General features: G+C 45.8%; 2 protein-coding genes across 6 annotated transcripts in view; both read left to right on the forward strand.

Moving 5' to 3' along the window:
- The first annotated feature begins 1,617 nt into the window (after window positions 1-1,617).
- Window positions 1,618-13,094, forward strand: LOC101990019. Of its 2 annotated transcripts, XM_026780161.1 has the most exons (4): window positions 1,618-2,065; window positions 2,586-2,671; window positions 4,641-5,873; window positions 11,420-13,094. In XM_026780161.1, the coding sequence occupies exons 2-4, from the start codon at window positions 2,642-2,644 to the stop codon at window positions 12,719-12,721; spliced, it is 2,565 nt and encodes an 854-aa protein (XP_026635962.1). In that variant the 5' UTR covers window positions 1,618-2,065; window positions 2,586-2,641; the 3' UTR covers window positions 12,722-13,094. The 2 variants fall into 2 exon arrangements, with proteins under 2 accessions (XP_026635962.1, XP_005350246.1); XM_005350189.3 differs by lacking the exon at window positions 2,586-2,671.
- Window positions 13,095-18,294: 5,200 nt separating this feature from the next.
- Window positions 18,295-27,929, forward strand: part of LOC101990314 (immunity-related GTPase family M protein 1-like) — a 14,800-nt gene continuing 5,165 nt past the window's right edge. For 2 of the 4 annotated variants that reach the window (XM_013347018.2, XM_005350192.3), the window contains exon 1: window positions 25,772-26,175. Coding sequence is in view for 1 of the 4 variants with exons in the window: in XM_013347017.2 (XP_013202471.1) it covers window positions 21,941-21,976 (36 nt within the window). In the remaining 3 variants the exon portion in view is untranslated. Of the gene's footprint in view, window positions 18,383-21,679; window positions 21,977-25,771; window positions 26,176-27,929 lie in introns of those variants that run through there. The other 2 variants (XM_013347017.2, XM_013347019.2) reach the window with 2 other exon arrangements.

Raw genomic sequence — 27,929 nt, forward strand, 5'->3', positions numbered from 1 at the left:
CCTCACCATGGACTTCACTGGTTACAGTGAACTCCCATGGACTGACTGCTAGCTAGGCACATTCAGTCCAGTCTGGTTAGGTAGGGATTTCCCCCTTTCCTTCTTGGTGGTCGCACTGCCTGACTCTGGTACCTTTCCTCCTCCAAAAAGACCTGACAGCGGGTTGTGGATTCATCCTATCATCTCCCAGGCCCCAGAAAAGCCCTGATCTGCAGCCCATACTCACTCCCTGAACAGCTTGGCTCCAAACCCCAATCCAGTAAAAAAAAAAAAAAAAAAAAAAAAACACACACACACACACACACACACACTGAAAATGGGACTCAAGTTAAGGGAAGAGACACTTTGTCCCCAAACCTATAGCTGGAGAAATTTTCTCAGACTTCAGAATCAGGACCAGAAGAACACACTAAGCCCCTATATTCAGAGCATATGAAAGATATTTTCCCTGGTCCCAAAATTAGAGTCAAAAAGGTAAAAAGAACCGAAAAAAGAAATACAGTTTGATCCCAGAATCAAAGCTATCTCTGCCCCTGACACAAAACCACCCAATCCCTGAGCACGGAAAACAGACCAATCGCTGAGCACCTAGAGGCAGTTGGGAATTCCCTCAGGCCTGGAAATCTCTTTCCGTCAGAGAGGACAGCCAATGCCAACTCTGGAAGTCTGGAATTCCCTTCACTCCACTCAGGGGCAGCCAATCACAAGCACAGAGACTTGGAATTCCCAAAGCCTCTTCCCCAATATAGACACCCTCTTTTCACAAACCCCTGTGCTGTTCCTGTTGCTGCTGGAAGAACAGAGGTATCCAAGTAAACTCAAAATAAAGACACTTTGCTTTTACTTTGGAAATGGGATCATGATGACTTTTTAGGACTTCGGGTGTAGCAAAATTAACTCATACCCTGAGTGTGAGAAAGGCTTGGTTTTTATAAGTGATGTCCAGCAGGTGGCACAGCCATCCAAGCGAGCAAGCGTCTCCATAAACAGCAGACCTTACATTACCCTGTTTAATCTTGTGACCCATTGCCTTGTAGAAATAGCTGGAGCAGTAAAATATTTTACAGCAATTAGCAATTTTTTAAGAACAGCCCAACTGTATCAGGAAATGGTCCATCTCAGGCCAGCTGACAGGGCACATTCAAAGTAGGAGCAACTTCCTCGTGGCTTCTACAAGCTGAACACAATGTTGTTTTTACAGCCAGAGTAAATGTATCCTCTAAACATGGTATTCTCCATCACAGGGGAAATCTCCATGAGTGGCTAGGGAGATCATTCATCCCCCACCCCCACACACACTCCCAGCTCACTTGCCAGGCAGCCTTGTCTGATTGGTGAAGTCTGAGCCAGTGAGAGTGTCTGTCTCAAAGTAAGAAGAATCGTCCTGAGTGACAAGAGCACCTGCAAACACGCGTCCACCTACATTGCCCACTGGTGAGAGTCCTACAATCAACAGGACAGCAGCACAGGGTGTGGGGTTACAGCAAGAGTCTGCAAACACTGAACCCCGGGACCCCTGGTGTGAAGGTCAATAGTTGCCATCATCTGAACAGAGGGTCTTGAGGTGGTGGAGTAAAATGGTCAGTGCCAGGGGAGCACAGGATGACACTGGAGTGGGCTACCAAGGTCCCAAGCACTCAGGAAACCCTGGATTTGGGCTAGGGCCGCTTCAGCAGAGCTCCGCCTCCCTCTCAGAAGGAGGATGTGAAACCTATTCCCCTGATTTGTGCAAACCAACCCCCCTAGTTCAAAGAACAGAAACCAAACCCTCCTCTGACTGCAGCCCCTCCCTTTAGGGACCAAGCAGGCAGGATTGGAATCTAGGAAGTGCAGAGCAGAGGGCAGAGACTGTGAGGGGCAGGATCTAGAAGGAAATCTGGGCAGATCAGCCTTTGCTTCCCAGCTGTTCTGCTCTCCGAAAACACCAGAAACCCAGCACTCTGCATTCGGTCTCCTGCTGGACGTCCCAGCTAAGAAGACGCCATAGACAGCTACCCCAGCGACCTTGTTCCCAGGGAAGAGGGGACATCACAGGAGGGTCACTCACTTCATCACTGGGGAGCAGGTATGTGAAGGAATCTAAGTGCAGCTTGACCAGAAATCCTCCTTACTTTATGACTTGGCAGGGGAATTCCTGGTACCAGGGCAGAGGCGCTTGTATTCCGGTTTATTTCACTCAGGGATTTTTCATGGTTGGGCCCTTCTCTGTCTTCTGCACCACAGAAGACCCCAACCCATCAGCGAGGCAGCAACAATCTCTTCTATCTCCTGCACATTCCTGGGTCTGTTGCTCTTCTGATGAGAGCTTCAGTGTGAAGAAGGGGGGCAGGCTGTGTGAGCAGACTCTCCAGAGTCATTGCTGTAAGCTGTTTGGGGTAGGTTTTGTTCTTGGGGCTGTTTGTTGTTTTCATTGTTTTGGTTGCTATTTGAAACTGGATCCCTCTGTGTGCCTTTGGCTGGTCTAGGACATGAAATCAGGTGGGGCTCAAACTCAGGAATCTATCTACCTTTTCTTGCTAGTGCTGAGATGAAAGGCGTGTCCCACCACACCCTGTTTTACTATAACTATTTTATTTACCCCACAGTGACAAAACGCCATAATTAGAACACCCACTGGTATTTCCTGGTGAACAATGAATTTATGAAAAAGCATGTCCTCGTTAGTATAGTGGTGAGTATCCCCACCTGTCACACGGGAGACCAGGGTTCAATCCCCCGACGGGGAACCAAAAAAAAATGAAAAAGCATGAACTTGACCTTGACCACCTGTAGAGTAGAAAGGTCTTTGGGTTGGGTTTAGAAGAGGAAGGCTATAAGTCATCTTTTCTCTGGCTCAGATCAGCTATTTTCTCTGCACTGAGGAAACTGAGGCAGGGCAGAAACTCCTTCAGTGATTACTGAGGTTTGGCCTTTTCCAACCCTTCAGAGAGTATGCCACGCTCAGTACTGACTGACCTGAAGATCATGCAGGCGTATATATTTTGCTGCAATAAAATAGCACATTAATTATTCTCTCAAACTTTCCATATAGTAGTCAAATATTATCAGGAAATTTTCTCTTTTTATTCAGATGTCAAAATTTTTTGTCGTTTAGTATATTTTCTGAGAGCCTCGTGCATGAAGACTGCATCTAGCTCACTCCAGGTTCCCTCTCTCCTCACTCCAAATTTTCCCATCTCTCAATTACTGATCTATTCTTTAATTATTATCATAATATGTATGTACATATACAATGGCGGCTACTTTGCCCACTTTCAAGAATTCTCATTGTTTCATACATATATTTATCAGAATATATCAAGGCTAGGGTAGTTGATTTTTTTGTCTCTCAGTCCTTTGATGGAAGTTCAGATTAGTTACATAAAACAAGAAGTGCATAGAGCCTAGCATGGGAAATCTGTTTATGAACAGCCTTCATTTTGTATTAACTCATTTGTTTATTTGGTAAGGTACAAGCACATTTGTTAAAGTTGACCAAATGGAAGATAATATAATTTTTTAAATTCAGTGAACACCAACAGAATAGACCAGACTGCACACCTGAGTGGTAAACGCTTTCCTATACCATGGTGCTATGAGTGTGCACGCATTGGGTCCTGTGTCAAATGGATTTCCTGCTGTGGGTGTCAGTGGGAAGCTGCGAAGATGCTGCTCCCAGATTCAGGATCTCCTCCACTTTGTATGCTGCATCTTTCCAGGGTCCCTAAGTGGCACCGTCTCTCACTATTGAATCGCTCAGATGAACCCTTGACGGCTTCCACGCTTTCCCCTCACTTGTGAATTTGAACTCCTCGTTCCAGCCACAGGTCAAGGCAGTTCTCCAGATGCACCACAGTGCGCCATCTTTATCTCCACACACGAGCTCTCTTCACTCCCACCCTTTCCATTCGCCCAGCCCGCTCCACACAGCATTCAACAACTTGCTTAGATGTCGCTTCCTTTCGAAAATCTTCCATGGCCATGGGTTCTATTCTGTGCTTCCCAGCAGTCCCACAGACACCTGGTTCAGATGGTAGCATGTGTGAGGCAGGCCAAGAGGCAAATTCTGATCATCAGAGCCTGTGTCTGGATGTTTTGAAGTCAGGGACAGGTCATTCCTGAGAAACGGCAGCCATTTAGAAGTGAAGCTGGGGTGACAACTGCTAGGGGCTCACGAAGGTGCTTGTGTTACCCTGGTTCTGGAACACAACTTGAGACCAAGAACAGTGATGGCCTCAGCATTTTCCCCCGCCTTGGCATTGCTTTCTCTGTCTGGGATCTTTTGTAATTTCAAACGGAACTGTAAGAGTCTTTCTGCTTCAGTGAATGATGGCATACAAGACAGAGGTCTTGGGATCATTGCCCAGGCTGACCTTAAACTTGTGATCCATAGCACGACCTTCTTAGTGCTGCTGGTAGGTCTGAACTTATCTTGATGAAATAAAAGTCCTTCAAACAGGAAAATGGTCAAGGGTAAAGGAGTCTCAGACAAGCCAAAATATACAATCAGGCTAGAAGTAAATGCAGCTGAGTCCTGAGCATTTGATTAAAAGGAGGAAAGACCCCATTTGTAATATGTGTGGTTTAAGGGACTCTGCTTTCCCCTTGGCTTGCTCTTTCTGAACTAATTCTTTGACCTTTCTGGTTCTTTCCTCCCTTAGCACCATCAACTGTTACTAGCCATGGGTCAGTCCTCCTCTTCTACACCCCCTCAGAAGGAGGGGCCTGATTTGACCTCCAGCCTCGACACAAATCTTTACAATTTCAAGATGGAAACCAAGATCCTGTCTCAGGAATTAACCACCTTGATTGAATCATACCTAAAGGATGGAAACCTGCGGGGAACAGTTTCTGCAATCAGCGATGCTCTGAGTGACATCGAGAAAATCCCACTGAACATTGCAGTGATGGGGGAGATTGGGGCTGGAAAATCCAGTCTCATCAATGCTCTACAGGGAATGGGGCCTGATGAAGAGGGTGCTGCTGCTTCCACCGGAGTGATATGTACCACCACGGAGAGAAAACCATACCCATACTCCAAGGCTCCCAGTGTGACACTGTGGGACCTGCCGGGTATCGGGTCCACTGCCTTCCAACCACAAGATTACCTGAAGAAAATCAAGTTTGAGGAGTATGACTTCTTCATTATTGTCTCTTCTGGACGCTTTAAACACAATGACGCAGAACTAGCCAAAGCCATCATGCAAGTGAATAGGCGTTTCTATTTTGTTCAAACCCACACAGACAATGATCTAATGGCTCAAAAACAGTGTAGTCCTCAGAGATTCAATAGAGAGAACACCTTAAAGCAGATTCGAAATTCCATCTCAAGTATACTTAAGGAAGTGACCCAGCAGGAGCCTCCAGTCTTCTTAGTCTCTAACTTTGATGTGTCTGACTTTGACTTCCCAGAGCTGGAGGCCACCCTTCTGAGGGAGCTCCCAGACCACAAACGTCACATCTTCATGCTCACTTTGTCAGTTGTTACGCAGTCTGCCATAGACCAGAAGAGTGACACACTGAAACAGAAGGTCTGGAGGGATTCTGTAATGCCAAGAGCATGGGTCACCATACCATTTAAGGGCTTGACCAAAAATGACATAGAGAAGTTAAAAGAGACTTTGAGCTTCTGCAGATCCGCCTTTGGCCTGGATGAGGCATCCCTGGAAAACATCGCTGAGGATTCGCACATGGCCCTGGAGGAACTCAAGGAGAACATTAAGTCTCCACATTTGTTCTCAGAAGAGCAGGGTAAATCCTTAACAGATAAACTTTTGGAGTACATTAGCCATCCTTACTTTTCAAAGACTTTCCACTTGCAAAATTTCTTCATTGACACTGTGGCAAATGATGTTAAAATTCTCCTTAGCAAAGAAGAGCTTTTCACAGAGAGGGTAAGTTCATTTCAACTCCAAAGCCTCTCTATATTAGGAGGCATCAATGTGTCAAAACTGTTTTCCACAGTTGTTCCAGGAAGAACCTTTCTATTGCATTTTGTTGAAATGTTTCACGGTGTTGTCCAGTCCATTTTCTGCACCTTTTGAAATCTTATGATCTGTTGGAGAAGGCTGCTTGTTCGTTCCCTGCTGCTTAGACCCAAAATAGCCACACAGAAATATATTATTTGCAATGCTGTTTGACCAATAGCTTAAGTGTATTGCTAGCTAGCTCTTATATCGTTGGTTCCCATTTCTATTCATCTGTGTATCACCACGTGTCTGAGGCTTACCGGCAAGGTTCCAGCACATCTGATTCCAGTGGTGGCTACATGTCTTCCTGCTGACTCCGCCTACTCTTTCTATATATCTCATTCAGCCTGGCTTTACTCTGTTAAGCCATTGGGCAAAAGCAGTTTCTTTATTAACCAATAAAAGCAACACATAGACAGAAAGACTTCCCACACCAATGGTCTCGCAGATTCAGACTTATAGGATGCACTCTTAAGGTTTTTCCCTTACAAATTGTCTCATTACTGTGGTGTTTATTTGCTTTGTTTTTAGGAAATATTTCCATTAGATGGAATCCTTCTCGTCAGTTTGCTTTTGTTTCATATGCTATGGATCCCTATGTCCTGATGTTCTGATGAAGTTTGTCATATACATTTCCCTTTAGGAATTTCAAATTTCCCTTCTTCTATCAAGCTCATTGGCCAGTTGACTTGGTTTTTGTATAGGGTGAAAGCTAAGGGTCATGTTTTAGTCTCGCCTGATGTGCAGTTTGCCCAGTTCTGCTTGTCGAACACTGTGCCATTTGTGCAGTATTAGTTTTGGAAGCCTCACTGAGATGTTGATTGACTGTAGGTGTCCCCAGGTGGCTGTACATGTATGACAAAATTTCTGGGTCCTCTCTTCTGCTCAGGTGGTTGGACTATAGACCCATTTCCATGCCACTATCATACTGTTTTCTGCGGTTCTGTTTTATTCCTTGAAAGCTGGTATTTTGGTGCCTCCTTGCCCTGTTTTGTTTTTGTTTTTGTTTTTTTTTTTTTTTGACCAATGCTGTTGGGCCATTAGCATTTGCTTGTACATTTTATCATTCCACAGTCGAGTTCTATATTATGTAGTATGAGCTGCGGGCCACTTCCTGCTTCCCAGTTCCCGGCCACTGGCTAGCTTTACCCGAAATAATTACATGGAAACTGTATTCTTTTAAATACTGCCTGGTCCGTTATCTATAGCCTCTTATTGGCTAATTCTCACATCTTGCTTTAACCCATATTTAGTAATCTGTGTAGCACCACGAGGTGGCTTACCAGGAACGATCTTAACCTGTGTCTGTCTCAGGTGGGAGAATCATGGTGACTAACTCACTTCCCTTCTTCCCAGCATTCTGTTCTGTCTGCTTCACCCACCTAAGGGCTGGCCTATGAAATGGGCCAAGGCAGTTTCTTTATTAACAAATGAAATCAACACAAACAGATTGACAGATGACAACACTACATCAATTTTAAATGACACTGATATTTTAGATGAGATTTAATTGGGACTGAAGATTACTATGCAAAGTATGGACAATTTGACAACATTCGGTGTTTATAAGCTATAAACATGGCAATCTTAGCATCTTTTGTAGCCTTGTTTGAGATTTCTTTCATCAGTGTTTTGTGAGCAATGTTCAATGCTTTCTGTTTCCTTGGTTAATAATTGAATTTGATTGCTCCGTGCCTTTCCTTTCCTTTTTATCTTTCCTCTCCTCTCTTTTCCTTTCCTTTCCCTTCCTTTCTTTTCTCCTTTTCTCTTTGCCTTCCTATCTGCTATATGTGTATCTGTGTCTATTATAAACAGACTTTTGAGGTTTCTTTCAAATATTTACACTTCAGATTTTCTAAAGCAAATCTTGCATTATCGTTCTAATTTCATTCATCAGTATTCTTTGGATTTCAGTAAGATTTTTTTCTTGTTTTTTATTATAGTTTTGGTTTACATACAAGATAGTGGGTTATATTATGGCATTTACATACAAGCGTACTGTTATACATTCTCATTCATTCTGATATGTTCTTATTCATTAATATGTTCCTACCTATTACCCTGATGCCCTCCATCATGCCCTTGTGCATGTCTGGCTAGCTCCTTTTTTCCCCACAGAGTCCCTTCTTCTCCTCCTTATCATATAGGCTCTAATACTCACCCTATGCATTTCCTCCTTTAACATTTCTTCTGCTGCTCATGTGATTGGAATTTTTATCATTGTTTTTGAAATATTTAAAAGAAATGCCATTTATTTTAACTTCTTCAGAATCTTTTACTAGAGAGTGTATCACTGCATTGGCCATTTTTAATAATTCTTGTGTTCTATGTAACAATTCTTGCTTGTCAGTGGAAATCTCTACTCCTTAAATAGGATATCTGTACTAAGCAACTTCTCCAGAAAATGTGTCTTAGGAGGTTGGCTTGTTATGTGGTATTGGGTTTATTTCCTGCTGACCATCACAGTGTAGGTGCTATGTCTTCATTCTGGTGGCATTTAGTGAGTTTTGTCTCAGTCCACTCCATGTCAGAATTGTGGAGAACCATTGTCTCAGCTGGTCTCACGAGACTGGGGACTCTCATGCATTACAAGCAGCTGTGACATGAATAGTACAGTGTAAGCAATGCATCATACATGAATTTATATTCATTTCTGCAGCCACAATGACCAGGAGTTCCTAAACATTGCTTCTACTTGTCAATCAGTTGTGGGCAGAGTTCCAGCACTGGAGAGGCAGAGACAGGCAGACTCCTAGAACTCATACTACATACATGAGCACTTGCACACATGCATGCAGCTTCACACACAACATCTCAAGTTATTCACCTGAGAGTTTTGATTTTTTCATGTATTACTCTGAATGATTGTAGCATCTGTAATGCTGTGTCATTGCCCCGACTTCCCTTACTGTTATTGGTGACATGGCTTCCAACAAGGTGATTGGCAGAATCACAAATAGAATTATGTATACCTGAAGCTCCTATATTGAATTATATCATATGCCAAAATATTAGAGCAACTTGAAGCCAGTCTCTCATGACTGCCTGCTTTTACCTTCTGTTCTAGTTGCAATTCTAGTGCCCTGTCTGTGTCTCTAACATCAAAAGAAAAGGATACAAGTGTAGATCTGCACCTTTTCCCAAAGCTCTGGTATCTTTAGGATCAGAATTGATAAACGTGGATCTACACTCAAAGCTATCATGAAGTCTGGTTTGTAAAATTCATAAATTAAAAAGTTTTAATATCCTTGTAAGATCATATAAACTGTAAGTATATGACAGTAACTGGATGTGACATATAGAGTCCAAAATATGAAATCTGTGGACATTTAAGGGAAGAATGTGTCACTTCCAATGGAACCTGTCTGAGCTTGCCCCACCTCTTCTGCTTTAAAAATTGATGCTTTTTCAGGGAAGGGGTTTGATGGGAATTCATTTCTTCAGGTTTCTTTTGTTGCTGTTATTTTGTTTTGTTTTTCGAGACAGGGTTTCTCTGTAACTTTGGAGCCTGTCCTGGAACTAGCTCTTATAGACCAGGCTGGCCTCAAACTCATAGAGATCTGCCTACCTCTGCCTCCCAAGTACTGGGATTAAAGGCGTGCGCCACCACCACCACCACCCAGCTTCAGGTTTTTTTACTTTAAGAAAATGAGGACACATTTTTTAAATTTTTTTTTTTAGATTTATTTATTTATTATGTATACAACATTCCTTCCATGTATGTCAGTAGGCCAGAAGAGGGCACCAGATCTCATTACAGATGGTTGTGAGCCACCATGTGGTTTCTGGGAATTTAACTCAGGACCTCTGGAGAGCAGTCAGTGCTCTTAACCTCTGAGCCGTCTCTTTAGCCTGAGGACACATTTTTTTGCTGTCTTCTTTGTGCTCTCTCTCTCTCTCTCTCTCTCTCTCTCTCTCTCTCTCTCTGTCTCTTTGTCTTTCTGTATCCAGTTTGGGATTTTTCATTTTTGTTGGTTGTTTGTTTAAGATTTAAATACCAAACCACTAGAAAGCAGGGGCACACAGGGAATTTGCTTACCACTGAGGCTGCCCCCTACTTCCCCTGTTGAAAATAAGGAATAACATGGATTTTTAATAATGATTTTTTTAATTTATCCATTTTTAAGTTTTCAAACAAGCACATCCTACATGTTAAGTATAGCCCCTTGTTCCTGAGAGTTTCTCTTCCCCTTTCATATTATACATAAGTATGTAACTATGTATCTATATAAAATCTAAGATTCATGAATAACAAAATATATTTCTCTTTCTGTGGCTGGTTTAATGACTTAAAACGGTTATCTCCAGATACATCTGCTTTCCTACAAATGCCATAGTTTCCGTCTTCTTTATGGCTAGAACAAAGTCCATTACACCTGGGTAGTGATGTGTCCACACCTCTGTGGGACACGTAATAAATCTTGTCCACTCCCCACCTCATGTCCCTTCTCCCTTCATTCACACTCCTCCCAAGAGAAGCCGGGAGAGCTGTGCTAAGGGAGCAGAGGGCATGAGGCCTAAGAGCAATGCTTGTGAGCTCACAAGAGGCAGGGAGCCTTTCCAGGAGAGGTGCTGCTGGAGGATTTCCTGTGCTGCTCATCTCTGCCCATAGTGACATTGAAAGACCCTCAGAGAGTGTCTTTCAGTCTGGGGAGACCCTTCCCAAGGAACAGCGAGACCACTTGTGTGGATGCAAACAGCAAGAGGTTTATTCAGATACACAGGTACCTGGGGCGTCTAAGTCTCTCGGAGGACTGGCACGCTGTCAGGCTGGGGTAGCAGGTTTTTATAGGGTAAAGGGAGCAGAAGCGCGGTTACAGAAGTGAGATGCATAGTTACAGGGTTTTCATTGGTCAGTTTGAATATGGCCGAGTTCAAGTCGGGACAAGGTCCCTGGTTCCCGAGAATTCAGATATGGGCTGCCTTGGCTCTTGTCTAGGGCAGACAGGGAGTTTCTCTCTTGGTATTCACCGTTCCTCCCCGCGGCCCAGCCACAGGTGTCTCTATCGTCTCTATCTTGTTTTGGCAGCTTCTAAACTGCCCTTTGTTAAAACCTTGAATATTCAGTACAAGCCTTGCAAAATGGTGTTACCGGTGCTAAGTTGTTTAACAAGCTGGGGGGGGGGGGGGGGGGGGTAACATTGTACGGGTAGTCACTTCAAAAGGAGTAAACAGAATCTGAAGACAATCGTAGATAAGATATAAACACAAGGGAAGGTAATTGCATGGAATAAGTGGACCTTGAATCAGACAGTAAGGAAAAAGGGAAGCCATAGGAGAAGTAGAGCCTGAGAAAGAGGGCATTTGACATGCCAGACAGAAATAGAGCCAGCAGCCAGGGATGGAGAAAAAGGGGTGTCTGCCTCTAAAGGGCACGGAGGATGAAGTCCTGCTTTACTGAAACAGCAAAGCCCTAGGCCCTGCTCTGCTGCACTCATAATTGCAATGTCTCTTTTGTCTCCTCTCTTCAGCATCTTTTCCTGGACACATCTGCATGCAAGTCTTCCAGACCCTCTCCTTCAACGGCCCAGCTTTTGGCATCCAGCTTTGAAAAATTTTTTAAGAACTTCAAGAAAGAAAGTAAAATCCTCTCTGAGGAAACTATCACCTTGATTGAATCCCACCTGGAGAATAAGAACCTCCCGGGAGCGGTTTCTGCAATCAGCGATGCTCTGAGAAACATCGACAGAGCCCCACTGAACATCGCAGTGACGGGAGAAGCAGGGACGGGCAAATCCAGCTTTATCAATGCCCTGAGGGGAGTGAGGGACGAAGAAGAAGGCGCAGCTGCCACTGGGGTGGTAGAGACAACCATGGAGAGAACTCCATACCCACACCCAAAGCTTCCCATGGTGACAATATGGGACCTGCCTGGGATTGGATCCACATCGTTCCCTCCCCAAAACTACCTAACGGAAATGAAGTTTGCTGAGTATGACTTCTTCATTATCATCTCGGCTAACCGCTTTAAAGACACTGATGCACATTTGGCCAAAGCCATTGCCAAGATGAATACAAAGTTCTACTTTGTCCGAACCAAGATAGATGAGGATGTAAGTAATGAACAGAAGAGTAAACCTAAGACTTTCAACAGAGACGGCGTCTTAAAGAAAATCCGAGGTGACTGTTCAAGGCATCTCCAGGAGACTCTCTCCAGTGAGTACCCAGTTTTCTTGGTCTCTAACTTTGATGTATCTGACTTTGACTTCCCAGAGCTGGAGATCACCCTACTGAGCGAGCTCCCAGCCCACAAGCGCCATGTCTTCATGCTGTCCTTGCACAGTGTTACTGAGACTGCCATTGACCGGAAGAGAGATTTCCTGAAACAAAAGATCCAGCTGGAGGCCTTGAAGGCTGGAGCTTGGGCCACCATTCCATTTGGGGGCTTGGTCAGAGATAAGATCCAGAAGGTAGAGGAGACCTTGGACCTCTACAGGTCCTACTTTGGGCTGGATGATGCCTCGCTGGAAAATATTGCCAAGGATTTTAACGTGTCTGTCAATGAGATCAAAGCACACCTTAAGTCTCTCCGTTTGTTAACAAGGACCAACGACATGTCCTTAGAAGAAAAACTATGGAAATACATTGAATATATTTCCTCTGTTACTGGGGGACCACTTGCCACAGGCCTTTACTTTAGAAAGACTTTCTATTTGAAAAATCTCTTCATTGATACCGTGGCAAGTGATGCCAAGACTCTTCTCAATAAGGAGTTTTTATCAGAGAAGCTGGCTGACCCCCCAGAATACTGGGAAGCAGCGATGGAGCTATGAGGCACTTTCCTTCGGGCTGGCTTTGGTCACTGACTTATGAGCTACTTTGAAGCAACAAACGTTTTCTATGAAAGACCAGAGGATTCACCTCTTTCAGAGTCTGTGGCAGCTGAAGAAGAGTCATCAGCAACGTAAACACACATGGGAAAAGCTGTCTCCCACTATAATATCATGATGAGAACACACAGGTGTATACAAGTGACTTATAATATCCTTCTGAAATTAAACTTGGATCTCTTGTCTTATGGAGATTCCCCAGGCATTGCCACAAGAATATCTTTTGGGGTTATGAAGGACAGGGGGCTGATTCCCATAACACATCTCCACATGAGGCGGTATCTCCTGGACACAAGAGCCACATGGTAGATGGGACTGTGACCATTGTCCATGCTCCCTCCAGGATGAACACAAGAGCCTCAGCAACCTTCCTTAAGTGCAGAGGCAAATCCCATAACCCTTTTTTTTTTTTTTATCCTTAGCTCTAAGTCCAGAACCACATGGCCGTAGCTGCCAAGTTCTGCTGCTTGCTGGGGCTAGAACATGGCTCCCTTGTTCATTTACATCTTCACCAGCTACCTGGTCTTGATGGTTCCCATCACTGCCTCAGCTTGGCCATTTGGAAACTTACTCTGTAGACCAGGCTGGCCTCAGACTCAGAGACCAGCCAGCCTCTGCCTTCCCAGTGCTGGGATTAAAGGTGTGCACCACCACAGCAGACTCTAAACTTTTCTCTAGCTCCTTTTCACGAGTTGAAATTTTAGCTGGGTGGGATTTTACCCTGAGGTCACCATTCCCTTTAGTACATTTCTTAATCTGTTTATCTTCTTGGACACAGGATTTGCTCTATTCTACTTCCTAATGCTTTTTTCCTCCTTAAAATTTACATTTTATAATTTACCCTGCTCAGATTGCTCTTTTCCATTATAAATTTTCATTAGAGTTAACCTGACATAGTACATACCAGGCTATTTTGAGATTTCTTCTGCCAATGGAATTAATCCAAAAGTCTTAACTTTAGCCTCAGGCAGACTCTTCAGACAAGGGCAGAAGACAGCTACTTTCTTCACTAAAATGTCACAAGAGCTATCTACTAAGGCAGCATACTAAAATTCTCCCATGTAACCTCTTGAGCAAACCCCCACATTCATCAAATCCCATTCAACACCACTGTCTTCCATGCTAGTACCAGTATGGCCCATTAAGCAGTACTGAAAGCATTCAACTGCTTTTCTAACCCACAGTCCTAATGTCCATATTCCTTCAAACAAAAGCATGGTCAGGCCTGTCACAGCAATACCCCACTCCTGGTACCAACTTCTGTCTGAGTTAGGGTTTCTGATACTGTGAGGAGACACCAAGACCACAGCAACTCTTGTAAAGGAAACATTTAATTGGGGTGGAAACATTTAATTCGGATACACTGAATGTAATGTTCTGTCCCTTTAAGAGACAAGCCACGCCCACTCTCTCCTGTCTGCTGTCTGCTGAGGCTGATCTTCAGCTTCTAGCCTGAGTCCCTTCTCTTTTCTGTCCCTCCCACAAAGAAGCAGCTTCTGCCTTACTCCATTCTCACCACTTCTCCCCTTTCCCCCTCTCTGTCTCTCTCTGTTCTTCCCCCTTCTCCCCTTCCCCCTTCTTCCCTTCCCTTCCATAACCTAGTAAATAAATATCCAAACTCACTCTGCATGACGTGCCTATCCTTATGTCTCTCGCCTGCCATGTGGCTCCCTCCCCAGGGATCAGCCGCCTTCTGAGACCTGTGGCACGATCTCATGTTGTGCCCATCCATCTGTCTCTCCTCATAGGACTCCCTGCCCCTGCGCCATCCCTGCCTGGAATTCATGGTCTGCTGCAGCCACTTGGGGAACTGCGCCATCCCTGCCTGGGACTGTCTGCTCTCGCAACCCACTGCCTGCTGCCTGGCCCCACTAGAGGACCTGCAGTATGGTCTCATGGCCCGCTGCCTGCTGCAGCCACTGGGAATCCGCAGCATTTTTACTTAATCCATTATAATTATCAAGGACCATGGCAGCAGTCAGACATGGTGCTGGAGAAGTAGCTGAGAGTCCTACATTGCAGGCAACAGGAAATGGTCTGACAGTCACACTGAGGAATCTTGAGCAAAAGAGACCTCAAAGTCCACCCCCACAATGACACACTTCCTCCAGCAAGGTTATACTTCCTCCAACAATGCCACACCTCCTAATAGTGCCATTCCCCATGACTTAAGGGGAGCAATTACTTCAAACTATCACAAACCCTATCTCAAAAAAAAACAAAAAATGAAACAAACAAACAAAATAAAACAAGTTACTGCCCATTGATCATCAACTGCCCTTTGAGTTTCTACCCACTCAACCTGCGATGTTTGCAAACTTCCAGTCTGTTTATCCTATGTGTGGTAGATGTGTGTGATATGTGTGGAGTGGACGAGCATGAATCCTGCCTACAGTTTCTCGGACATCAGAATGCTGTACTCAGTGCTAAATCTTAGAACTGTACAAGGAAACCACTGATTGAACACATGAAGCAAAAAGCAATAGGAAGAAAGTCCTCATGGACATTGCAGAACCGGACAACAGAGAAATATCCGAGCTGCACACTTAGCAGCATGGTCTTTGTAGTGATATTTCATTTGGATTTTAATAAATAAAGCTTGCCTGAAGATCAGAGAGGAAAACACCTCCACTGATGAGCCTTACAGACCAGGCAATGGTGGCACACACGTTTAATCCCAGCAGCCACAAGAGTTTGCCATAGAAACCAGGTGGTAGTGGTGCACACCTTTAGTCCAGCCCTAGAAAGGAATAAGAGATGAGAGGAGACAGGTTTCAGACACAGTCTCATTCTGAGATTCCTGGAGGCAGGATCACTATTTCAGACCGAGAGAGAGGTAAGAGCCAGTGACTGACTGCTCTGCTTTTCTGACCTTCAGGTTGAACCCTAATATCTGTCTCTGGGTTCTATTAATCATGCCTCATGTTTTCACCTGTGTGTCTACAGTGAATGAATGATTAGACAGAACAACCTTACTGTCAAAACGGCATCTGGTTCCGGGCGTCTCACACAGCAGGGAGGTGTGCCAAGGTCGTCCGCACATTCATCCTCATTCTAAGCAACAAAGCATCTTTGTTTTTTTTTTTTCTATCACTCCAGCAATGTACAGAAAACAAACTTGCAGAAGCCATGGAAAATCCAAGACTTGCTCCAGCATCTTAAGATGGGCATGGGGTATATGTATCAATGCATTGGGGGAGTTTGGAGCTTGAGAGACTGCCCTGGAGTAGATTGAGCCCCCTCCATTGAATTCTGGATTTCCTGTGAGGGAAAATCCATTTTCTTTAAGGAGGGGGATGGTTCCCCGTAGGAAAAAATGTGCCCCCACCCTCATGGGTATATGGGCAGCACATATTGGACTCTGGATTATAATGAAAAAGAAAAGAGGACATGAAGCTGGAAGGGAACTCACGAAGTAGGAGTGGATCTGGGAGGAGTTAGGGAGAGAACATGCACGGATATGGTCAAAATGCATTGCATGCATGAAATACTCAAAGATCTAATAAAAACTGTACTTTCTAAGAAATTACGGAAACAGAGTAAATGGGGGGAAAACAGAATTGCTTTGTTTTAAGAAGGACAGCCAAGGGGCTGGAGAGATGGCTCAGCGGTTAAGAGCACTGACTGCTCTTCCAGAGGACCCGGGTTCGATTCCCAGCAACCACATGGCAGCTCACAACTATCTGAAAATGCAGTTCCCACGAGATCTGACACCTTCACACCAATAAACATAATAAAGTTAAATAAATAAATGAATGAATAAATGAAAAAAAAGGACAGACAAACATGTCTGTGGCCCATTAGTCCTTTCTTCCTGACTGGAGCTGGTTCTATTGCCCTGCCTCCTCGTGAAGAGAGAACTCATCTTCTTGGAGATTCCCTCCAAGAAGCTCAGGCCCAGGCTTCCCTTCCCTCAGCTTGAGGCATAGCTTTGAAAGCCATGAGTGGAAGCAGTTTGGATTCAGAAACATTTATTACAGAAACCCTCACCCTGGTCTGCTGAGGTGTGTGACACAGATAATTAAACTGACAGGAGGGGCTGGAGGGATGGCTCCACGGTGAAAAGCACTGGCTGCTCCTCCAGAGGACCCAGGTTCGATTCCCAGCACCCACATGGTGGTCTGGCTGGGTCTTCTGTCTTTCTGCTCATTCAATTCTTGTCAAAGTCAAGGAACAAACACTGCAATTCCCTGGATGACTTCCAATTATACATAGAGTTCCAGGCTGCCAGGGAAAGAGACTGAGATTTTGACTCAAAGATCCAAGATAGACAGACAGTAACAAAGACAGACAGATGAAAGGCAGACAGATGAAAGGGAGAGAAAAGGGGAGGTGGAGCCAATGCTGGGTACCAAGGGAAGTCACAATGACAACTCTGATTCTGTCTTGGAGGTGCTTGTGCCGACCCTGAGCCCCTTCCTGCTTGAGTGGGAGGAAGTCAGGAACAGAGAAACAGGACATTGCAACACAAGAGAGAGGAGATCCGGCAGTGTGATGGGCAGGATTTGTGCTCAGGGCTCCAGAGGAAGGCTCTGGCCAATGCAGGGTTGCATGAGACCCCCAGCTCCTATCCTGCCCAGCCTGTCTCCTTCCAGAGTACAGCACAGGCTCAGCTCTGCCCTCCACTCCTGCTCCTCTGTATTCAGATTTGCAGAGAGAACATCCCTTAATTACCAAACAGCAGAGGCCATAACAGAGCTGCCCTGCCCTTCTGAAGGAAGCATGGCTCCTGTGCCCTGCACCCGCTTTTCCTAGAATTCCCCAGCCCATCTCACCTCCATCTTGGGAAGACCATGAGTGTTAGTACTGCTTTGACAAGGTGAACCCAGTTCCCGGCTCCATCCAGAAGTCAACCATTCACCAAACGGTTCTGAGCTCTTAGGAAACTGAGCTCCCCCTCCTACCCCAGCTGAGCGCCCAGTTCCTCTCAGCCTCCTGCATATTGACTGGAGACCACTTCTCTTTCTGGATGAAATCATCTCTCTTGTGAAGATGGTGAAGTAGAGGAAGCAGATGAGAAGAAAGAAAGTCTGCCACGGAGCAGGCGGGGTAAGGTGTGCAGTCATCCGAGGGGCAGCTCCGGGATTAATATTGTCCTGGGAAATGGGTTCTACACAGACCCAGAAAAAGCCTGACCCGTTGACTGAACTGTGATCCTCTCTGGGCAGAATATGCAAAGCCTGAAGTTAGGCTCCGCCCCTCTGAGAAGGTTAAGGAACTGGCTGAATATGCAGTGTCCAAAAATAGGAACCAAACCAGCCCTCACTGCAGGCCTCATTCCATAAGAACTCAGGCACAAAGAACCCAGAGGAAGAAACTGCAGAACGGAAAACAGGCGCTTGTGGTGGACGGGATCTGGAAGGAAATCCAGGACGGTCAGAGATCAGAGCAATCTCAGCTCCTCCACCGCCTCGGGCTCTGGGTGTCACAGGAGGACCTCAGAACTTCAGTTCACCACTTCCTTTGCTGAGCATCCTCGGTCTGCATAAGAATTGTGTGAGGAGCGGACCCTGCCTGAGCTCAAACTACTTCCTTAGAGAGGGAAAGAAAGGGGTGACTCTTCAGGGGGAAAGCGGCATCTGGCCACAGTCACTTCAGTAGAAGGTAAGTAGAAGTTTCTGTTGTTTTCTTATCAGTTTCTGTGACAAAGAGAACTTAAAAACAAGAGTTTGTTTTTGTTTGTGGTTTATAAGGAGCTACCGTCTGTCTTAGTGAGTTTTCTATTGCTCTGATAAAACACCAACACCAAGGCAACTCGAAAAAGAAAGAGTTTGATTGGGGGCTTATATCCCCTAGAAGCCAGCAGGGAGAGCTAATTTCAGATGCTATAGACTTTTGAAACCTCAGAGCCCACTCCCAGTGACATGGCTTTCCAACAAGGCCACACCTTCTAATCCTTCTCAAACGTCCTGCCAACTATTCAAAGCCTTCCAGTTTAGGAGCCTGTGGGAGCCATTATCATCCAAACCAGCACACAGCCCAGGGTGGCACCAAGATGGGAAAGCAGGAGCATGCGACAGTTGGTCACATCATGTCTGCAGTCAGGAAACAGAGAGCAACAAATGCCGATGGTGGTTATTCATTCTATCCCTGCCCTGAGAACAGGAAATGGTGCCCCCCACAGTCAGAGTGAGTCTTCTACTGCCACCAAACCTCCCTAGAAATACAACCACAGATGCAACCAGAAGTTTGCTCTCTGCATAATGTAAAAGCCAATAAAATGACAGAAAGATTCACCATTACAACCCTGTTCGTGGGGTGACAAGAAATTCAACCCCTGGCACCAGGCCAGGAGAGCTGGAGGTCTGGTTAATTCCACTCAGGAGTTCACAACAGGGCCCCTCTGATGCTCTTCTTGTTAAAGATTTATGTAGTCATTTTATGCGTATGAGTGCTTTGCCTGCATGTATATATGTGCGCCACATGCAAGCCTTGTGCCCACAGAGGGAATGGGAATCAAAATAGGCTGTGAGGTGCCATGTGGGTGCTGGGAATTGAACCTGGTGCTGGGCAAGAGCAACCAGTGCCTTTAGCCTCTTTGCCTGCTCTCCATCTTGTGATGGTCTTCTGTGTCAACTAGCGTATTCTTTTACCTGCTTAAGCTCCTCCAACACAGCAGTGAGGAGGTAAATATCCCTTCTATCTGGCTATGCTCACTTCCTGGGTCTTCTGATGGGGTTCAAGTTTGGGGGGAACAGAGTACAATATGCTCCACAGGTCTAAGGGAATCTCTACTGTAACTTCCTCATTTTCTTCAGAGGGTTAAACCCCACTGTCGGAACCACCCATAGGCAATACCTTGGTTACCCTGTAAGTATAAGAACTCATAAGCCGGGAGTTGAACTTAAAACCTCTGGAAGAACAGCCAGTACTCTTAACTTCTGAGCCATCTCATCAGCCCCCATATAGTGATTTCTTGATGTATATTCCATTTTTGTATAATAGTTGCTAGTTTAAAAAAATCCTATGAACTAGATATCAGGATTTGTACTATTTGATCACACTCAGTGACAGGAATGGCAGCCATCCAGAACCTTGTGTTGGACCTATTAAGGACACTTGGGCACCCCTGCAGAGAGGCCCAAGTGACAAAGAAATAAGGTTCTTGGTCTCAAAGCCAACTAGGATTTGCCTGCCATGAACTACCAAGTAAGTAAGCTTGGAAGCATGTGGCCTGGCCTCCCATGGCCTCTACCTGGATGGGGAGCCTGGCTGCAACCTCTTCAAATGGCCTGAGCCAGACCTGCCCAGCTAAGCTTCTCTCTGATTACTGACCCTCAGAAAATATGCAAAGTATCAAAGGTCGGTTATTTAAGGCTGCGGTTTGGTGGGTAATTTGATATGAAACAGATATTACAACACAGTCACTGGGAGAACCGTCAACTATGCTGTTAACTCTGAGCCTCCCTTCTAACTGTTTTCCTTCCGGTGATGACCAATTTTTCTTTTAGAATATCCTTTAATAAAGATACATTCATTGTAGACCCTGAAAAAAAAAAGGAACTCATGAGCCCCTCACCCACACGAGCCCCTCACCCACCTCTCATGGAAGGGGAATCTCAAGCTAGGGTTGAAAGATGGCACTGTCTGCGCACCCTTCCAGTTTGACTCAGCTCAGGTATTTTATCTGCATCGAGAAGCCAGCTCCACAGTCAGGCACAGACTCGTCCCTCTGTACATTACGTGAATGTAGTGGGAACTTCCCAAATTTTCTTTTTTCCAGTTTTCCGTGCATGCCCTGTGCGCCAGGGACATGGTCGATCATGAGGAAGCAGATCAAGTCCTTCTGGAGTAAATCAACACACTAGTTTTAGCTCACTATTCCTCCTAGTGGACAAATGCAGAATAAAACCAGATATTTGACCTGCTGGTTGTGACACAAGCCTTGAATCCCAGCACCAGGCAGGGAGAGGCAGAAGGACCTCTGTGAGTCCAAGGTCTGCGTGGTCTACAAAACGAGTTCCAGGACAGTCAGGGTGGTTATACAGAGAAACCCTATCTCAAAAACAAAAACAGAACAAAACAAAAATAAATGCTCAAAACCAGCATATATATTGGTCCCTCCTCCAAGGTGATTCAAGCAGCAAACACTTGCTGCGGAAAGAAGGCTTTCTACAGTAGAGCTGCCTTCACCCAGCACAGGGGCTTCCAAGGCTGCAGGGTTCATGAGTCATCACCCCTAGTGAGTGGGCTTCCCAGTGAGGCCACTGCCCTCAGTCACCCAGGTTTCTGCAAATGACCCCCAAATGTTTGGTGGTTGGCTAAGACAGGCTTGGAGGAAATGGCTTTGCTCTACCTAGGGTGTGTGTGGGGGGGGGGGAGATGACTGTTCACATCGCTCCAGAAATGTCACATAATTGGGTCTGTGGCCTCCTGACCATCACCCCTTATCACCATCCCTGCCCATAGTTCTCAAATGGGTAAACCTTGCTGCCAGACGGAACGAAGACTAGACCGCAGTGACACCTAGAGGCTACTTAGGGAAAGACGACTTTTGATTGTGTGCTTTGTCCTTTTTTAATTTAACATTTTTCGAGACTTCCATAAATGAACATTCTGTTTACATCACTTTCCTACCTCCCTTTCCCCCAACTCCTCCACTTCTTCTAAAACGCATGGCCTCTTTTTCTTTATTTATTGCTATGCACATACATGCATACCCCACACCCAAACACACACACACACACAAACACACAAACAAAAATGCCGAGTCCATTTAGTGTTGTACGTATAATTGTTTAGAGCTGATCATTTGAGGCTAGACGATCCTTCAGGAGTCTCGTCCTCAGAGAAGACTGGTTAGCCCTAAGAGAGAAATGTTTTATGTGAAATATGTGAGCCAGGGCAAAATGAAACCAAAATATTACATGAGAAAAATAATCCCACTTTCTGTCCCTTCAGAGAATGCAAAGACAATTACTTTGGAAATTCAAGATGGTCTGCGGAGACAGACGACGTGAGGTGAATGATAAACGCTGAGGGAGCAAAGGCAAATGAACGAGAGTTTGAAAAGGAGGCTGAAGAAAGGCTGCTCCATCTCACCTGAATTACACCAGGAGGAGCTGAGAGGAACCACCTCCTCCAAAGTGTGGTCAGGGCACTAAGACACTTCACAGATTCCTCAGCACACACCTCCTGACCCCCCTGAGTCCAGTATCCAGTATGAGGCCACGGCCAAGAGGGGCAACTGCAGACGAGGTAACCTCCTTTCTGATCCCCAGCTGTAAACGCCTTGCTTTCCGTGTGGGAGTCAAAGTGCAGTTCTGTATGCTGAAGAACTGAGGGGTGACTTCACGGTAACTGGAGCGCTAATAAGGACAGCGTGTGATGGACTGATTACCTCCTCGGGTGCTTTGTGGGAGGGAGGGGGAGGAAGAGTAGCATGGGTCCCCAGCTCAGTGAGTGCGGAAGACCAGGAAAGCCCTTGCTCTCAGAGCCCCCTCCATGCGGCTGTAGACAAGTCTTCTGTGAGGGCGCTGGGCCGCCAGGCTGTGGGGGCGCACACCTTTAATCCTAGCACTCGGGAGGTAGATGCTGGTGGATCTCTGAGTTGGAAGCCAGCCTGGTCTATAAAGTGAGTTCCAGGACAGCTGGAGCTACACAGAGAAATCCTGTCTCTAAAAACAAAATAATAATGATAAAATAATAATAGTAATAATAATAACAAGGTCCATGAGAAACTAAATTTGCTGATTTTGGAGCTAAGGCACCTATACTACCCCTGACAGAAATACTAGGGCCCTTTCTTTAGTCACAGTGCAAATTAGAGGAGAACTAAGTAGCCTGTAACAAAAGTGGGTACAAGGCTCTGTGGTTGCAAGTTGTGTGTGTGTGTGTGTGTGTGTGTGTATTCATGTGCATATGGATTTGTGCATGTCTGTTTGTACATGGGCATGCCTCCATGTGTGATAGGTGTGAGATTGTGATTGACAGGTCACCCAGCCATGTACAAAACCCTGCTCATCCAGGGTGAGTCAGCATGAATCTTTCTGTGAGGTATAACCTGGTGTGGGGATGAAGGAACAGTACCAGGATGTCACTGTTGAACGAAAGGGGAAGAGTGCCAGAGAGAGGCAGTTCCCACAGCCACTTGAGTGTCAGATAAACAGAGAAACGCCTGTGCTGTGTATTTTATAGTCCTTGACCCTCCCTTTCTGTCTACAGTGCATTAATGATTAATCAGAGTGAACGCCTATTGAAGCTGGAGCTTGAGTAACTCAGCTGTTAAGGGTCTGTGTTGGTCATGGTAGCTCATGCCTTTAGTTCCAGCACTCAGGAGGCAGATCCAGGTGGAGCTTTGGGCATTCAAGGCTAGCCTGGTCTACTGACTGAGAGTTCCAGGCCAAAGAGGACCACAGTGAGATTCTACCTCAAAGCGTTTCTCAAAAAGAGCACTCTTCTATTCTTGCAAAAGACCACAGGTTTAGTTTCCAGCACCCATATGGTGGCTCACAAGTGCCCTTAACTCTGGTTCCAGGGGATCGGGCCCTCTCTTCTGGCCTCTGCAGGCACCAGGCTCACATAGTGTGCATACACATACCATCAAAACATTCATATACATAAAACAAATTAATCGTTAAAAAGAAATTTTGCCGGGAGGTGGTGGTGCACGCCTTTAATCCCAGCACTCGAGGAGGCAGAGGCAGGCAGATCACTGAGTTTGAGGCCAGCCTGGTCTACAGAGTGAGTTCCAGGACAATCAGGGTTACACAAGAAATGCTGCCTTAGCTCCTCCTAGACAGACAGACAGACAGACAGACAGACAGACAGACCACACCACACCACACCACACCACACACACACCACTTAGAATCCAAACCAGACCTTCTCAGGTCAGACCTATCTGTCTCCCTCCACCCTCATACTGTGTACAGGGAAGCCCAGCCCACCAGACTCCAAGGTATCAGGGCTATCAGCAGCATATCCCATATGAGGGGTAGCCAGTAGCTGAATGAGGTCCTTCCTCCACTTCCTATACATACTCAAAGTCACTCGTTCCTTCCCCAAAATATAAGGCACCCCTTACATTGCAGCTTTCCAGGAATCAGAGAGCCCGACAAGGGCATGCACTATGGACTGTTCAACCATCGTGTGGCATGAAACCTCCTTCTTCTCCTGAACCTCTTCAAAGGAGCCCTCTGATCTGCCTTGTGGGCCTGAGCTCGCCTATAGCCTCCACCATGCTAAGACTTCTCCTAATAAATCTTCCACCCAGAAGGACACACACACAAAGTGAAGAAGATGGTAACAGAATCATTGAACTCCTACATTCCTTGCATAGCAAGGTGACTGAAATATACACCTTCCTTTTTTTTATTTATGTGATTTTTTCTAAATTCTTTCGAAAGTCTCTCTATGAAGCTGAAGCTGCCCTGGAACTTGCTACTTTAACACAAGTTCGTCTGCAACTCAAACTCTCCTTACCTCTGTCTCTCAACTGATTCGATTCTACATGTGTCCCCGTGGCCCAGTTCACATACAGCTTCTAACCAGGTGACCACCTGAGGTTAACCCTCAGCCTTGCCTCATCAGGGAGGTCTAACTCCAGACCGTCCCACCCAAAGGTTGTCTGCAAATGGCACTTTCAAGGACAGGCTACCTGTGCTCTGATTACCCTCTGTGTCCACACACTGTGTCCAGCCATTACAGCATCCTACTTTGAGGAACCTTTCCCTGATGCCCAATCGTAACGAACCCTGCTGTGCCCAGCCTTAGTTCCTCTCCAAGAGCAACAGCATGAGAGGATTGACTCTGGGGTCCAGGGAAACACTGCCTGGGTTGGAGTTCTGGCTCATTTGTAGAGAAGGTTCCAGAAGCTCTCTTCCTGATCTTCCTGTCCTACCCTGAGACCTGCTCCTATTTATTCTTGTGAATTCACATAAAGAAGACATGACAGACCGACAGCCCCCACCAGTCTCTAAAGACGGAGGTGGAAATCAGCCAGACTTGCGTGGTTTCTCCCCAAGCTCTGCCTAGAGGCATAGGACTTAGAGAGAAGCAAACAGCAGGGACAGCTTCTGGCTTTCACTCAAAACCTCCAGTTCGTTAAACAGCAGCAGGAATGTGAAAGGCACCCACACTAAGTCCCTTTCTCAGCAACTCAGTCTTTTCCAGGAAGGAGAAAGAGAAAGCTACCATCGCCAATACAGGATCACATTCCCGGTCACCTGGAGGGGTGACCGAGAGGGCTCTTTGTGACCGCGGGATTAAATTGCAATTGCGCAAACCCCTGGGCAATAGTGAGCCTGCAAGTGGACAGAAATTGTGTTCAGGGCCCTGGAAAGGGCCTGTGTGAGCCTCCTCATTCCTCCCCACCCAGCCTGTCTCCCTCCACAGTGAGTATGAAGCAGGCTCAGTTCTGCTTGCATACACATCCCTGCTCCTCTTTACTCAGCTGTGCGGCAAGAACTCGCCAGTGGGTACAGAAAAGCAGCAAAGGGGATGACAGAGCTGCTCTTACGCTCTGAAAGCAACGTGGCTTCTCTCACCTCCTCCCTTTGTCACTGGGTCTGTTGCCGGTTGCCAGAAAACATGTCTGTTTTTCTTCATGACAACATCACATGGGGGTCAGTGTTTCTAGGCCAGGGTCAAAGTCTCCAATGCCTGCTTTTGCTCAGGTGTGCGACTCTAATAAACTAACTCTTGAATTGTAGGAAAATGAAATCTGGCCCCTCCCAGCTCAGATCCTCTTCCCACTCAAACACTGCACGGACCAGAGCCGGATGCCCCACTCCCTGGGGATAATCAAGTGAGCCGGCAAACAGGGAAAACAATCACACAGAACAAGGTGGTCGCCCCGTGTCTCCAATCACCTGAGGAGTCAATGTTTCTGAGTCTGAAGGTTAACATTGCCCAGTTAGTGCTCATGTAAAGAAGTAGCAGAGCCAGACATAGGATGCTCTGACCCTGAACTAGCTGTTAAGTTCCCTAAGCAGATTTGGCCCCCTGTCCCATCCCCACCCGCATTCCCACAATTGTTGAACTCAGATAAGCACAGCCCCCTCTCTGAAAAATACTATGTAGCTTGCCCAGCCTTCTCCTTTAAACCAGCTGTTTCCAGGAATCTGAAACCGAAACCTACTCTCACCGGAATCCCCTCCCTGTCCCGTCTTGGCATCAACACTCAGATCTAGCAAATGCAGGGCAAAAAGCAAGGTCTTCATAGAGACCAGAGGCAGAAAGACAATCCACGCTGTCAGCCAGCTCCTACTCTTCCTACCTGGTCTCTTGGAAGGACTCCAGACCTCTGCATCTCATCTCTGAATATCCCGGGTCTGGATTTCAGTTCCAGATCTCTCCATAGAGAACTTCTGCTGGAGGACAAACTTTTTTTTAAGGAGTAGCACTCCAGGGAGGCCCTAACATCTGGATCCCACACAATCCCTCCGCTGGAGCCTGTAAGTAAAAGCCTCTAAGTTCAGCTTGGTCGCCCCAATCTCCTGCAACTTCCATCCTTATGCTATGACAAGGAGAACTGTGACTGTGTTGTTGACTCCCATGGGAGGCTTTACCCTCTCTCAGGAGTACATGGGAGTTAGGAAGGGGAGGAGAGGGGCAGTTGGAAGAGGGGAGGGAAGGGTTACTGTGGTGGTATGAAAAATGAAAAACAAAACTTTTGCATTTAAATAAAAAATAAAGCACTTTAAGAGAGAGAGAGAGAGAGAGAGGCAGAACTGTGACACCAGGACCTTGAGGTCTGGCCTATTTCTGCTCGGCACAGCAGGGCCTCTCTCTGACTGTCTTCAGTACCACATAGTACTGCATATCTTTACTGATCAAACCGGCATGGAGGCAAAGGTCTATCTAGCTCACCTGCATATTCCTGGCCTGTGGGTCTTCAAACAGTGGCTAAATTTGAAGAAGGAGGGCTGAGTGTGCCAACCCATATTCTCTTAGAGTCTAAGATGGTACCTCTTTGTCTCTCCACAAGAATAAATTCCCACAATCAGAATGGACCACAGGCAATACTTAAGATACATGAAAAATATGAAAAGAAGGGTTTGCTCCTTGTCTGGACCTCAGGGTGGGTTTTGAATATAAGGTAGCTTAGTGACCTCTTTGCCTGACTCCATCCAAATGTTTATACGCATTGCAGTGGCTCATCCATCTATAAATTAACTAACTTTTCAAACACCATCTTCCTAGAGCGTGCCAGGCTCGGTACTGTCCCCATTCACCTTGAGGAAGTATATCACACTCTCGGAGATAAATAAACTTCTTGAGTTTTCTCTCAGTCTTCCCTAATGGTGATTGAATAAGGAATAGATGAGGGTTTCAGCACCCACAGGGCTATCAGTTCACCAGAATCCTTGATTTTAGCTTTGTTACTAGTGTGTTCTGGTCCCCACATCTCCATGAGTCTCTCGTGGAGATTTATAACAGCTATGTTACGCGAACTACACAGAGCCCTACACAGAAAAAAAAAAGCCACTTATAGTTGGGCTTCATTTTGCATCAGGTAAGCCACGAAATTTATGGAGTGTGCTATAATAAGCATGTTTTCAAGTTAATTAATTGGAGTAGAAAATAGTAAAACTCAGTTCAATGAACTAAGGTGGAAGGAAACAGTGCCAGGGTGAACCGTGTGGCAACTACCACCTTTATGAGCATGCATCTGTGTACACGTGTGTGAGCGTGCTCTTAGTTCTATGTCTGTGGGAGACCCCAAAGACACTGCTCACAGGGTGTGCTTCTCCTTCCCAGGCATAGCTCCCCTCTCTGGTTGGAACTATTTTTTTTTTCTCTTTCTTTTTATTGTCTCTTTTTTTTTTCTTAATTTATTTATTTATTGTGGAACTATTTGTTAAGCTCCCTCCAGAAGTCACAGGGATCTACAGTCTTCTGTGGGCATCTTCAACCTTGTACAGAGAAGGTGAAATAGGGGTGTAAACTAGGAAAGAGTCTCAAAAAGAGGAAGTGGGAGGACGCATGAATCCCAAAAAGAATTCTATGGGCTCTTTGCAAATACTGGGTCATTGTTCTGAACTATGGTACCCCACAGCTACCCGCGACAGCACTCTCCCAAGTGGCTCCCCAAAGAAACTTGTAGCTTAGCCGGGCAGTGGTGGCGCATGCCTTTAATCCCAGCACTTGGGAGGCAGAGGCAGGCGGATCTCTGTGAGTTCGAGACCAGCCTGGTCTACACGAGCTA

Source organism: Microtus ochrogaster, chromosome 7 (genome assembly GCF_000317375.1).
Source record: "Microtus ochrogaster isolate Prairie Vole_2 chromosome 7, MicOch1.0, whole genome shotgun sequence".
Taxonomy (NCBI): domain Eukaryota; kingdom Metazoa; phylum Chordata; class Mammalia; order Rodentia; family Cricetidae; genus Microtus; species Microtus ochrogaster.

What these genes read in the sequence shown, in the direction of transcription:
- LOC101990019 (XM_026780161.1), top strand. Translation starts at nt 2,642, where the DNA reads ATGAAAAAGCATGTCCTCGTTAGTATAGTG. An exon ending in ATGTCCTCGTTAGTATAGTG is followed by an intron (nt 2,672 to 4,640) that starts GTGAGTATCCCC and finishes TTCCTCCCTTAG; the next exon opens with CACCATCAACTGTTACTAGC. An exon ending in AAGAGCTTTTCACAGAGAGG is followed by an intron (nt 5,874 to 11,419) that starts GTAAGTTCATTT and finishes TCCTCTCTTCAG; the next exon opens with CATCTTTTCCTGGACACATC.